The 14616-nt window shown below is 44.4% G+C and overlaps 1 protein-coding gene across 2 annotated transcripts in view; it reads left to right on the top strand.

Moving 5' to 3' along the window:
- HNF1A (HNF1 homeobox A) overlaps positions 1–14616 on the top strand; it is a 105217-nt gene that overhangs the window by 23709 nt on the left and 66892 nt on the right. For both annotated transcript variants that reach the window (XM_086942841.1, XM_086942842.1), the window contains exons 2-3: positions 845–1044; positions 4035–4221. In XM_086942841.1, coding sequence (XP_086798967.1) covers positions 845–1044; positions 4035–4221 — 387 coding nt within the window. The remainder of the gene's footprint in view (positions 1–844; positions 1045–4034; positions 4222–14616) is intronic.

The following is a 14616-nucleotide window of genomic DNA, read 5'->3' as shown; positions in this document are numbered from 1 at the left end:
TACGCTGAGCGCATTATTCTCGTTTAACTAAACTTTTTTTAAACCATGTATAGAATTAAACAAAAGTAGTTTACTTATAGTTTAATTAAAATGAATCTTACATCATTTTTTTTATTTAAAACAATTGTTACAAATATTTTGTAATAAAAAAAGTATTCTTTTTAGGTATTTTTCATAACATAAAATTATATTTATCTATAAGTTCAACAATTTTAAATAAGTTAATTTATGTTACCATTATTTCCAACATGGTGTTATTTTAAGTCCTTATCTCCATTATGTTCTATGGGAAAATGTTGTAGTATCAGTGGCTGGCAATGTGTGGTGCTGGACGTATTACTGTTTGTTTTTGGCAGTAGTAACTTAAACTTCTAAATTTAGTACCACCCCCTTTTTCAGTGGAGATGTGTAAGTCTACAATTTGAGCGACTTTACAACCACATTTTGTAAATATCTAAAAGCAGTAAAGTAACTAAAAAGTGTAAGAGTAAATTACTTTATTAAATGACTACACTTTAAAATTTCTTACAAGTGTTAGTCACGTTTGTGAATAGCCCCTATTTGTGATAAATTTGGTTAGAATATGAGGTATGCGTACACAGTATATTGAATAGAATTGTTGTGTGCGTGCAGAAGTCTACTATACTAAACAGGTGAAAAAAGCACCCTATGTGTCTCCACGTGAATAGTTGTGTGTGTGTTTAACTAAAGTACAAAGGTATGCATGGAGGATAAATTGATTAACATGGCAATGTGCGTGCATGTGTATGTGCGTAGATCTGCGTGCATACGTGTAAACGCCCAGAACTGCAATCTTTCAATAGGAGGATTTGTGTCCTGCCAGGGAAGACCCGTGGAGGGTGGCGAAGCTGGTGAAGTCCTACCTGCAGCAGCACAACATCCCACAGCGTGAGGTGGTGGACACCACGGGCCTCAACCAGTCCCACCTCTCCCAGCACCTCAACAAGGGCACCCCCATGAAGACGCAGAAGAGGGCTGCCCTCTACGCCTGGTACGTCGGGAAGCAGCGGGAGATCGCCAAGCGTAAGTATGGAGGAACGGAAGGAGAGGGTGGGATACACCCTGGGCAAGAGGGACCTTGTAAAAAGTGTGCTGGGATGACATCTCATGGAGAGAGGTTGGTGTCGCCATCTTACATAGGAACAGACTAGGTTTTCTCAACATGATGGGATTCACCCCAAGGGGTCACAGGCAGAGACATCATAAGAGGGGGACATGGCCAGAAGAGGAGAAGAGTACCCTACACAAGAGGGGTACATGGCCAGAAGAGAAGAGTACACTACACAAGACATGGTTCACAGGTAGGAACATCCAACACAAGATGAACACGGGATCACAGGAGGACCATCAGTATGAAGAGGGTATAGTGTCACAGAAGGAAGGTGGAGCCGGCGTAAGAGGGGCTCACTAGGGCTCGCTGATTGCAGTGTGTGTCTTGTGGCCCCTGATAGGAGTTTGTATCTAGGAGCTCCTGATTGCAGTTTGTGTCTTTGGGCCCTTGATAGGAGTTTATATCTAGGTGCTCCTGATTGCAGTGTGTGTCTAGGGGCCCCTGATAGGAGTTTGTATCTAGGATCTCCTGATTGCAGTGTGTGTCTTTGGGCCCTTAATAGGAGTTTGTATCTAGGTGCTCTTGATTGCAGTGTGTGTCTTGTGGCCCCTGATAGGACTTTGAAATCTAGGAGCTCCTGATTGCAGTGTGTGTCTTGTGGCTTCTGATAAGAGTTTGTATCTTGGTGCTCCTGATTGCAGTGTGTGTCTTGTGGCCCCTGATAGGAGTTTGTATCTAGGAGCTCCTGATTGCAGTGTGTGTCTTTGGGACCTTGATAGGAGTTTGTATCTAGGTGCTCCTGATTGCAGTGTGTGTCTTGTGGCTTCTGATAGGAGTTTGCATTTAGGAGCTCCTGAATGCACTGTTTGTCTTGGGGTCCCTGATCGGAGTTTGTATCTAGGAGTCCTGATTGCAGTGTGTGTCTTGTGGCTTCTGATCGGAGCTTGCATCTAAGTGCCCCTGATTTCAGTGTTTCTCTTATGGCTTCTGATAGTAGTTTGTATCTAGGTGCTCCTGATTGCAGTGTGTGTCTTTGGGCCCTTGATAGGAGTTTGTATCTAGGTGCTCCTGATTGCAGTGTGTGTCTTTCGGACCTTGATAGGAGTTTGTATCTAGGTGCTCCTGATTGCAGTGTGTGTCTTGTGGCCCCTGATAGGAGTTTGTATCTAGGAGCTCCTGATTGCAGTGTGTGTCTTTGGGACCTTGATATGAGTTTGTATCTAGGTGCTCCTGATTGCAGTGTGTGTCTTGTGGCTTCTGATAGGAGTTTGCATTTAGGAGCTCCTGAATGCACTGTTTGTCTTGGGGTCCCTGATCGGAGTTTGTATCTAGGAGTCCTGATTGCAGTGTGTGTCTTGTGGCTTCTGATCGGAGCTTGCATCTAAGTGCCCCTGATTTCAGTGTTTCTCTTATGGCTTCTGATAGTAGTTTGTATCTAGGTGCTCCTGATTGCAGTGTGTGTCTTTGGGCCCTTGATAGGAGTTTGTATCTTGGTGCTCCTGATTGCAGTGTGTGTCTTTGGGCCCTTGATAGGAGTTTGTATCTAGGTGCTCCTGATTGCAGTGTGTGTCTAGGGACCCCTGATAGGAGTTTGTATCTAGGAGCTCCTGATTGCAGTGTGTGTCTTTGGGCCCCTGATAGGAGTTTGTATCTAGGTGCCCCTGATTTCAGTATGTGTCTTTGGGCCCTTGATAGGAGTTTGTATCTAGGTGCTCCTGATTGCAGTGTGTGTCTTGTGGCCCCTGATAGGACTTTGGAATCTAGGAGCTCCTGATTGCAGTGTGTGTCTAGGGGCCCCTGATAGGACTTTAAAATCTTGGAGCTCCTGATTGTAGTGTGTGTCTTGTGGCCCCTGATAGGAGTTTGTATCTAGGAGCTCCTGATTGCAGTTTGTGTCTTTGGGCCCTTGATAGGAGTTTGTATCTAGGTGCTCCTGATTGCAGTGTGTGTCTTGTGGCCCCTGATAGGAGTTTGTATCTAGGTGCTCCTGATTGCAGTGTGTGTCTTTGGGCCCTTGATAGGAGTTTGTATCTAGGTGCTCCTGATTGCAGTGTGTGTCTTTCGGACCTTGATAGGAGTTTGTATCTAGGTGCTCCTGATTGCAGTGTGTGTCTTGTGGCCCCTGATAGGAGTTTGTATCTAGGTGCTCCTGATTGCAGTGTGTGTCTTTGGGACCTTGATAGGAGTTTGTATCTAGGTGCTCCTGATTGCAGTGTGTGTCTTGTGGCTTCTGATAGGAGTTTGCATTTAGGAGCTCCTGAATGCACTGTTTGTCTTGGGGTCCCTGATCGGAGTTTATATCTAGGAGTCCTGATTTCAGTGTTTCTCTTATGGCTTCTGATAGGAGTTTGTATATAGGTGCCTCTGATTGCAGTGTCTCTCTTGTGGCCCCCGATAAGAGTTTGTATATAGGAGCTCCTGATTGCAGTGTGTGTCTAGGGGCCACAGATAGGAGTTTGTATCTAAGTGCCCCTGATTGTAGTGTGTGTCTTGGGGTCTCTAATAGGAGTTTGCATCTAGGTTCTCCTGATTCCAGTGTGTGTCTTGGGGCACCTGAAAGGAGTTTGCATGTAGGAGCTTCCAATTGCAGTGTGTGTCTTGGGGCCCCTACTAGGAGTTTGCATCTAGGAGCTCCTGATTCCAGTGTGTGTCTTGGGGCACCTGAAAGGAGTTTGTATCCAGGTGCCCCTGATTACAATGTGTGTCTTGGTGCTTCTGATTGATGTATGTATCCAAGAGCCTCTGACTGCAGCGTATGTCTTTGGCCACCTGGTAGGATTTTGCATGTAAGAGCTCCTGATTGCAGAGTGTGTCCTGTGGTACCTGATAGGAGTTTGTGTCCAGTGGCCTCCAGTAGTATTTGTTCAGCACCCTCAATGTCCCCAGGAGTTCTGCCCAGCTTCCCCCAAGTGTACTGCATGAGCGCTGTCGCTAACAGCGGCCTGCCTCCTATGTTTCCCAGAGTTCACCCATGCAGGACAGGGAATGATGAGCGAGGAGCCCGATGGGGAGGAGCTCCCAACCAAGAAGGCGAGGAGGAACCGCTTCAAGTGGGGGCCGGCGTCGCAGCAGATCCTGTTCCACGCCTACGAGAGGCAGAAGAACCCGAGCAAGGAGGAGCGCGAGGCGCTTGTGGAGGAGTGCAACAGGTGAGAGACGAGCAACAGGTGATGGTTAGAGCAACATGTGAGGGAGCAAAACACCAGGTGAAATGAAGGCTCTTTACTGGTGGAAAACTAAAAGGTGAAGGTGGAGAAAAACAGGTGCGAGGAAGTACCTCTCATAGCCGAGAGTAATGGGTGAGGTACCAAGTTCTGAAAGAGTAGTACAGCCGGTGAAGACGGAAGCAATAGGTGAGAGTAAGAAGAGATGGTGGAGGAGTGCAACTGGTGAGGGTGAAAAGCAAGATGATGTGATGGAAGAGGGCACACAGAACTACGGGGTAACCCAAAATTAACCCGAAGGACCTGGTTAACTTATGAAACAGTAAACAATGGTCCAGTCGGAAAAAGCAACAAGAGGCATAGGAGAACTGAATATATCAAAAGATTTCCTACCACTATATGGAAAATATAAACAATCTCGTAGATTCAATCCACAGTTACGCGGTTAGGGCAGCAGTCAAGATTTTAAAAAAAACTGAATTCACAAATCATATTATTGCACATGGAAGCCTGTCCGATATACAATTTCTACATAACATATGTTGCATCTAGAAGTGGTCCAGTTGTTAATTTACTATTGCCATTCTGCACAGATATCCAAACGAACTGGGCTTAATGGAAGTGCATTGAAGTTTCAACCCCACACCTGGGGAGGGGAAGGGGCCATTGATGCCTCAAACGCGGGTCTTTATCAGGACTAGGAAGGTGAAGGAGCGACCTGGATGCAGAAGTCATCCAACTGAGTAAATAGACATGGATAATTCAATGAAGCAGAAGGGCCAAAGGCACCACTCTGATGGGTGTATAATCTCCACTTTAATAAATGGTTGTAACAGTGACCATAATGGGGAGAACGCAAGCCTTCATATTCAGCTTAGCCGCGTGGTCCAGCCTTGCTTCCACTCAACTGGCCATGGCTAGGAAAAAATCCACAATTGGAGTCTGGGGCTCACACAATGAGTTAATCACACAGGCACTGCAGCTACTAGCTGCTACTAATGCAGCCTCTCTCTTTCAGGTCGCTTCTTCAACTTCCTAGTCCTGATGAAGGCCATCATTTGAGGCATTCAGTGGCCCCCTTCCCCTCCCCAGGTGTCAGGTCGAAACGTCAACGCTCTTTCATTAAGCCTGGGTCGTTTGGGTATCTGTGCAGAGTGGCAATAGTAAATTAACAACTGGACCACTTCTAGATGTGACATTTGTTATGTAATAGGTGAGAGTAAGGGGCTGGTGTGGAGAAGTGCAACAGACAAAGGACAGCAAAAGGTGAGAGTAAGGGGCTGTTGTGGAGAAGTGCAACAGACAAAGGACAGCAACAGTTGAGAGTAAGGGGCTGTTGTGGAGAAGTGCAACAGAGAAAGGACAGCAACAGGTGAGAGTAAGGGGCTGTTGTGGAGAAGTGCAACAGACAAAGGACAGCAACAGTTGAGAGTAAGGGGCTGTTGTGGAGAAGTGCAACAGAGAAAGGACAGCAACAGGTGAGAGTAAGGGGCTGTTGTGGAGGAGTGCAACAGAGAATGGACAGCAATAAGTGAGTTTACGTTGTAGAGCAAAGCAACAGAGAAAGGACAGAACTAGATGAGAGTAAGGGGCTCTTGTGGAGAAGTGCAAAAGAGAAAAGACAGCAATAGGTGAGAGTAAGGGGCTCTTGTGGAGAAGTGCAAAAGAGAAAGGACAGTAATATGTGAGTGTAAGGGGCTCTTGTGGAAAAATGCAACAGAGAAAGGACGGCAATAGGTAGAAGTAAGGGGCTGTTGTGGAGAAGTGCAACAGAGAAAGGACAGCAATAGGCGTGAGTTAGGGACTGTTGTGGAGAAGTGCAATAGAGACAGTACAGCAACAGGTGAGATTAAGGGGCTTTTGTGGAGAAGTGCAACAGGCAAAGGACGGCAATAGGTGAGAGGAAGGGCCTCTTGTGCATCAATGCAACGGAGGAAGGATGCAATAGGTGAGAGTAAGGGGCTGTTTTGAAGAAGTACATCTGATGAAGGACAGCAATTGGCGAGGGTAGGGGGCTCTGGTGTATCAATGCAATGGCGAAAGGACAGCAATGGACGAGAGTAAGTTGTAAGGACAGTAATAAAATACAATCACACTTAAACTACTGTCTTTGAGTCATAAGATAATGCACTGGGCTATCTGATGAACTGGCTACAAATCCATGACGCTGGACAACCCAGAAACAAGATGGTTCTGGAGGTCAAGGGGCGCAGAGGGACATGGTAAGCGGGAGGAACCATGTGGAACACAAGGGTCACTGCAATGGGGAGATTCTGCAGCTGCTGTGTTCTCTACATAATTATGAATTTACCATAGTTGGGACATGAACCCGCTTCTGCGGTATGAGTTGCAGATTTCAACTCTAAGAAGTGTTTCTAGTTCAAACTGATTAAAATATACTAAATAAAAGGTTAGCAGACTTTTTGCCACGACTATCAGTTGCTGACTGCTGCATTCAAGTTTTAAAGTGGAACTAATAAGGTGAAACCTTGTCCAGACAGCTTAAAAGTGTGTTAAACTTGCAAAACACTGGAATAATGCTGCCACATTCTTTACCTTTTCTTGTCACATACTGTAATTATTCTGCTGCATTGTTTTGTCATCCATTGCTACATAATTCCAGTGGCCCTGGCAGTACCCTTCAGTGAAAGATTAGGAGCGGTCTAGTGCAGCTTCTTTTTAGTTAGGCTCATCTACAATTGTGTCCAGAATTGATCTTTGTGATCCACAGTCCACAGGAACTACAAAGTTCCCTCCCCTCCAGCTGCACGTCTCAGAGTGACAAATCACCCATGCATAAGTACCTGGAAGTCATCGCTGCGAAGAAAGCAAAGACACTCAGGGGCAGATTTACAAGCCCCTTGCGCCTCTTTTACGCCGCCGAAGCATCACTTTTGTGACGCAGCTGCGGCGCAAATCCTGCGCCATGGTGTGGGGTACTTACAACGTGACGCATCTGGAAGATGCGTCATGTTGTAAAGCCCTGAGCCACATGTGGGCATTCCTGCGCAGGGGGGGGGGGGGGGGCGTTCCGGTGCAGGAACGCCTCCTAAAAGTGGTTGAGTGAAATCTACAAGATTTCACTCAGCCACTTTTAAGCCCATGCTGCGTCAAAACCCTGCGCTTGCTTGAAGCAGGTGTAAGGATTGACGCAGCATTAACAAGATAGTACACCCCCCAAGCCTTGCCGGAGCTGGGTCGTGCTTGCGACGCAACTCCAGCAATGCGCCGCCTTTACGGCAGCAGATGCGTCACGCATCTGTCCATTTTTGCCCCATGGTGGGCCGCATTGTAAATGCGGCGCATCCATGGTGGCGGAGCCGTGACGCACAATAACTGGCGCATCCCTGCTAATATGCAGGGATGCGTCAGTTATTGTAAATCTGCCCCTCAATTTTTGCTGTCACAACTAGGCCTTGGCATGTTGTCCCCTGCTTTCTGCCTCTCCCACTTTCAGCGCGTGGACACGCCGGTGTGCGTAATCGCAGCGCTCTACAAATGTCCCAATAATAATAATAATAATAATAATAATAATAATAATAATAATAATGAAATTCCACTCCACTTGCGGAGTATTTCCCTCTCTACATTCTGTGTAGCACACGGAATTCCGAAAAACTCTGCCCCGCATAGTGGAGCAGAGTTTTTCCACGCTTGCGCTTGTCAAAGTCAAGTTGGTGAGCATGAGAGAGGAAAATCTTACACCAGACCACCTCCCGGTGTGATTTCTCAACGTGAGTGGTCGTGGATGGCCGCAACTGCTCACGTTGAGAAACCTTCCGTTTGCGTTGAGGAAGCTGCCACTCGAGTAGAAGGTTGTAATGGCAATGCATCACATCCAGAACCACTCATCCAAAAGGAAACCAGAAAATCTGTCACAAAACTGTCACTAACCAAAAGCAAGCCCAAGTTATCGCCATCTGTCTCCTATTTGACTGCCAGTATGCCTTCGGACCATGCTGCAGCACGGAACATTTATCATTGCTGTCCATAGACCTGACAATAATACACTCCAGTTGAAGGATGAAGTCTTTCCTTTTAAGCATTAGACTCTTACTCAATATCCAGCCAGTGGTATTTCTTCAACAAACAGGGGGGCATATTAGCAAGTGGCAGCGATAATTATCACTGACCGCTGCTAGCGTGAGGAAATCTATCGCCCGCTATCGCCGGCGATAATCTCCATGGTAGCGTTGTATTAACAACGCTTAACGCCATGGAGATAAAAATCCCAGCGATAGCAGGGATTATCGCAGTTTTCAATGGAATATCGCTGGTTTTCTAGCGATATTCCATTGAAAATGGCGATAACCTTGCTGATAGGGCAGGACAATCTTAGCCATGTAATCCACCTCCCATTGGATTACATGGCTAAGTACAGGTCACAAGCAGGCGTTAGGAAAGTAGCGTTAACTGTGGTTAGCGCTACTTTTCCTAACGCTCTGCTTATTAGCGAGCAGCTTGATAATAGAAGAAATGTCGCTTAGCGACATTTCTCCTATTATTTTGCCCTGGACCGCCCACTTTGCATCTCATTAGAGATGCAAACCTGGGCGTTATTGACAAGGGCGCAAAATCAGCAAAACACGTGATAGGGTTTTTATTTATAGGTAAATAAAAGGAACATTGTAACTATGCTTCCCGTGCAACATTTTCATAGTGTGTATGTACTAGGTACTATATTTTCTATTGCACTGACTTAATGGCCAATGTTATAATTTGGAGCTGCCCTGGGTTGAATTGGGGAGACTTCGGGAGTTTTGGGGTGAGCGAGCTTGCTGTCCAATGCATTTTGGCAGCTGTCCTGCATCTACTACACTTTAAAACAGGCCCAAAGTATCAGTCAGAGGAACAGAGGTGACAAAGAAAGCAAAATGTAGCATAGCAACTTTACTGCAATACATCTAGCCCTCTGTATGACCTGCCTCCGGGTCTGGTTGCAACAACTGATAACTCAAAGGGGTGAAGTCCAATATGCTGAGTTTCCAGAAGAACAACAGGAGAACTCCCTTTACCAAAAGCCCACCACTTAAACCACAAGGTTCCACTCAAGTCGGTCAATAGGAAAGTTATATGGTGCAAAGGTCTCACTATCTAGATACATATGGCTAGAAACCACTGTCCATCTGGTGCTGTTCATTTATGAGGATAGTTAAGGCCCCAACCGATCTCAAAGTCTCTTAAATAGAGACAACTGTAGTACTGTGTCAGCACTTACTGTATTATCACCCACACTTTGCAAGTCTGTTTTTCAACATTGGACCCTAAGGCTTCACTATTTCCAACTGGGACTGCACTTTCAGGTTATGAACCACCCGTGGCTTCCAAGCATGAGCACAGATGGTGTAGCCTCACTAGTGCAACTTCAAAGAAACATCTCTGCAGTTCCAGGACTCAAGTACGGTTCAGTCTGTGGTGCTTTGTTCTACTTCCAGCTGGCTGTGCTGCAGGGGTGTTGGGGCTTCTTAGGAGCTTAGAACCTCCACGCAGCTCTTCGGTCGCTTCCGCCATGTACAAGGGTTTCGGTAGTCATAGAGGGCAGCTCATCTAACAGTGCAGTCTTACTTCTCGTGTTCCCAGGTAAGAGGAACAAAGGGCGAAGTTCAGGCAACTCACTGAAGGACAAAAATATTTATATGACTTTTGTGGTCATTGAAGGAAGCCTGAGTCAAATAAATGTTTGCTTTAATTCAAATATCAGATCTTCTCCCAAGCAGGAAGAAGACCATCTTCCTCTTTTTTCCATTGTTCAAGTTGGCTCAGGTCAGACCAGCTTGAACTGGTCAAATTAGGGAAGCATTTTGGCCTTAAAGACTAGGCAAAGGTCACTGTTTCTAGGCTATAGCCACCAACACAGGAAGAGGGGAGGAGAGAAGAGTTCACTGTACTGAAGGTTCCTATTTTACGTGACGGCAATGGTTGTTATACTGGCCAATACATAAGGCGTGTTTCAGGGAGGAGGGTCGTAAGCACAAAAACATACAGGTTTTTGTGTTCACTATGGAGAAAGGACAGCCTGCAGCGAAACCAATATTTCTGTGTAGTCATGCACAAAGTACCCCATATTAATACCTTTGACTCACCCTTACCATTAAGCACTCACAAATATGCATGCAATGCTAAACTGTGGAGCACTTCCAGTGGTGTCAGGGTTGAGTTTGGTGGAGAAATAACAAATGGAAGGCAAATACATCTAACAGAGTGGAGCCACATATGATGCCATGTGGAGGGCTCTCACCCTAACACTCAGAAAGCAACTACCCAGGTCATAGTCAATGGGACTTCTTAACACAGACAACACAGGCCCTTGCTCCTAGATCCTTCTTGATTTTTCAGCAATCTTTCAACACGACAAACCCCAATGGACATTCTGTCAATGCACATGGAATGATCCAACACTTTTACTCTAAATTTACTCATATCTCCTCAGCGAGCATCAACACCAGATGGATGCCTGATCCCAGCAGAAACCAGTGACTTCCAAAGGCACACTGTACCTGAAGCCTTTCAGGTCCACCAACAAATCAAAGATCTACCAATATGCCAGATATCACACAATTCTACCTAAAAGATCCACAACCAAGCTATCTACCAACTCAAAGACTGCAGTATCCAAGCCTGAATGTCCAGTACCTACCTCAACAACCAAACCTAATGTCTTTACTAACATCATCAAACAAACTCAGCTCAGAAATGACTGTCAGACATGGAGCTCGGTGGATTCACATGCCAGATATCAACATGCAAAATCACTTGGATTCATCATTGAAAGCAACTCTCCTTCAAAGTCCAACACTAACTGTACCTTCTGCACACATTAAAACCAAGAATTGACCTAGATCCTTTCCATTTAAACGGTGGGATCAACTAGCATTGACACCAGTCAGACGTCTTTCCATCACAACAGCTGGATGAAAGCATGCAGAACACCCAGAAAAACAAGTCTATGTTCTCATAAGGCAAAAAGACTTGGTGGTTTGATCCCTTGAATCCCCGATGAGCTGTCAGTTAAATAACTGGACAATCTCAACGTCACAATTAATTTATAACTGCTCTCAGCCTATGGTTGAGAACCCAAGCATCATCAAAGCAAATAAGCAGGCAGGAAATCCAAATGATTTGGTTTGGATTTCAAAATATTTTCCGCCACATGTTTTACTCTATTCCAGAAGACGGCCACTAGCCCAAATCTGAACCATAAAATAACAGAATGGGAACAAAAGTTCATGGTTTACTCAGTTGGCATCACCTCTTATAATATTATTTGGGTAAGAAGGCAATTGGTTCTATTTGATTTAACTGAGCCATTGTGTACATTATAAATTATATGTATACAAGGAAATGTGGTCCAATGGACCCTTGGCACGCAAGAGTTTTCTTGTCCAAAAGAAATTAGTTATTTGTGATGGAAGCAACTACATCTCTGTCATCTTAGTGGCAACAGATATTGATCCATATCGGCAAATCATTAAAATGAGCATGGCGGTTGTATTGTTTGTTAGAATATCAATGCATGAGTAATGCCTTTTTTAATTAAGAATATTGATTAGGACTGTTTCGTGCACATACTTAAAAGACAATATTTTTGTAGAGCCCACTAAATAATTTCCCTAGGGAAGATCCTTGGAGGCAGCTTAAAACGGCAAAGTGTTTGGTATGGACATTGGAGAGAAAGAATTTGACACCATAAGTCAGCAGTATTACAATCTTCTATCAGAGATCAAAGGTAAGGGGCAAGATCCCTTTGACAGTATTTATTGGAATACATTTTAGGTCTTTCAAGGCACATCCAGAGAAGATCACTCTGTCCATTGTATACATATGTCCAATTGTTGCAGCACAGTGTTAGATTACAAGTTTTACATACAAGTGATTATCATTGCTGCCTAGTCTTACAGATCAAGAATCATGATCTGTTAAGAAACCAACCATCACTCAGGTGTTTGTCTTATAATCAAATGCTAAAACGTTTTTGGACACTCTATCTATAGGAACAGAGACAGACATGCAATCCTCACGGAATATTAAAAGATGTAATACCATGGGTGGATCTATAAAATTGATATTTAGTGAATAATAAAGTTCTGACTTTAATTAATGTGCAATGAAAAGGCGTATGACAATCACTAGGACACATGACTACGAAAAGGACCTGAAGAATTTGAATGTATTCCAAAAATGCGCGGAATGAATGAGTAGTGCAAGAAAGGGGAAGCAAAGTACAAAATGTGGTTCCATCAACAAATACAGGGGACTTTCCATCCAACTTATTTGTGACGATTTCATGGCTCGACTGCAAAATCCCAGAATCAGACAGTCATTCTATGTTTTTCCAAAAGTAACTTCTGTGCATTTTACCACGTTTGAAAGCAGAAAGTTAATACCTGGAAGCTGCCATCTTTCTCTCGCCTTTTCTTCTGTGCTACATTTCAAGTGAACTTTATGGGAAGTATGCATGCCAAAATACCTGCATAAACACATCCACTCCAGAATCTCCCTTCTCTGGCCAGAGGACACATCAAACAGCATCACACATACAGCAGGGTCTATGCTCACAGGGTTTGGGTGCAGGGTCTTTGACCAAGCACAGTTGGCTCTGGGGGCATAGTGTCTGGGCACAAGCCATGGCCACTGTCCATGTCTAGGCATAATAATACAGCTGCGCCTGGCCAAAAACCATGTTGAGATGTTTCTTTTTTGACCAGGTGCTAATGTCTATCGGTTTAGTTCTTTATTCAGAAGAGAATGTAATGTTTATTTAAAATACATTGAAATTCCCCTAGAAAATTTTACTTTAAGAAACATTATGCTTCGGTTGCAGCCCAAAAATATCACTGAAATTTGCTAGTTACGGTGAGCAACACAAACAAAACTTCCCCATGTGCTCTGCGTATTCAGCCTGGTGCCAGGAACCGAGTAAGGATTTTCAGTGCTGGTAGCAAAACATCATTGTGTCTGATGGAGCACTCCCCATACACTGTCACAAAAGGCAACTGTTTTGTGTGCTCCCTTTGTTGTTATTTGGCAAGGTTGCCTCGCCTCATGGAACAGCCACATTGCCAGGGACCCTGGACTAGTAATGTTCCAGGATGTCACGCCAATATCTCGACCACTCAAATAAATCCCCCGTCCCTCACACAGCATGGGGCCATCAGGGGTCTGAACTGGAGCACACGCCCAGCAGTGGGGGTCTCCGAGAGTTAAGTCAATAAAGACTCAGTGGGAATCGCCCTTCATGTAGCTCCTGTGGAGTGGGCGTGGTCAACATTTTGTACATTTGCAAAAAATGGAGCATGGCTTCAAATCCAAATGTGGGACATCCAAAAACTATTCAAAGACACAAACAGCAAACAGTTCACAAAAATATCCTTTTAATTAATTTCTTTTATCAAAAATACTTTTATCATCTTATTCTCTTTTTTATATAAAAGGTTTCTTTTTTCACACTTATAAGACACTGATATACAAATTATTCAAAATCAAAATACACATATACAAAAGACAATATCAAAAAGCATTATATACACAGCAACTAGCAACCCTGAGAAGAGAGACACTCACCAAGTTCACACAACAACTTTCATACCACACACTCACTAACCCCAACACACATCAAATCAATCAGGGAAGATCTGCTACCGAATGTTATAGTAGTTTTTGAAGACCATGTACAGCAACTGCAAAAAGCAGGGTCTTGACCAGGCTATTTTTTATTGAGGAACATGAAAAGAGAGATGAAAGACCAGAACATCTCCTGCCAAAGAAAGGCAGAGTGATTTGTCTAAGACAGCAAAGAAATGTTTGGGTTGGTTCCATGCTTCAATGGCAGAGGTTCAACTCCTGCTGTAAAGAAAGTACAGTCACCTGATGCAGTCGAATTGTCATTGACACCAGCTGAAATAAGCATGTATTGACTCAGATGGCAGGGTCTGTGTCCTGCTGTCATAAAAGTCACTTTCTAAGGTTACGCTGGGAGCTGTAAAAATGTCAATACTCCCATTGCTTAATGTATTAGACCCCACCCGTAGAAATGGCCATTTTACTATCTAAACCCATACTTTTGATTCTCAAATCATGATCTAAACTCTTGAAGAGATTTACACACACATACCATTATGTGTCGTAAACCGCCTCTCTGAGGAGGAAAGGAGCGATGCGGGAAGGGACCGTCCATAAAAGTTTTTGGGAAAACTTAAAATATTCATAATCCTTGCCGTGCTCATTCCCATTCTGGAAATATTCAGAGATTTACTCTTGTCATGAGCAGGAGTAACTCTGTTTTGAGAATGGAAAGGGATCACCCCACAAATCTTCAAAATCGAAAGAGATTAAGGGAGGGGGCTTCTCCTGTGGGGGAAAAATCCACCATGGAGAGGAAAA

This window comes from Lissotriton vulgaris, chromosome 11 (assembly GCF_964263255.1).
Source record: "Lissotriton vulgaris chromosome 11, aLisVul1.2, whole genome shotgun sequence".
In the NCBI taxonomy this organism is placed as follows: domain Eukaryota; kingdom Metazoa; phylum Chordata; class Amphibia; order Caudata; family Salamandridae; genus Lissotriton; species Lissotriton vulgaris.
Note: the sequence above shows the minus strand (reverse complement) of the source record. Positions and strands in the feature narration are given on the sequence as shown.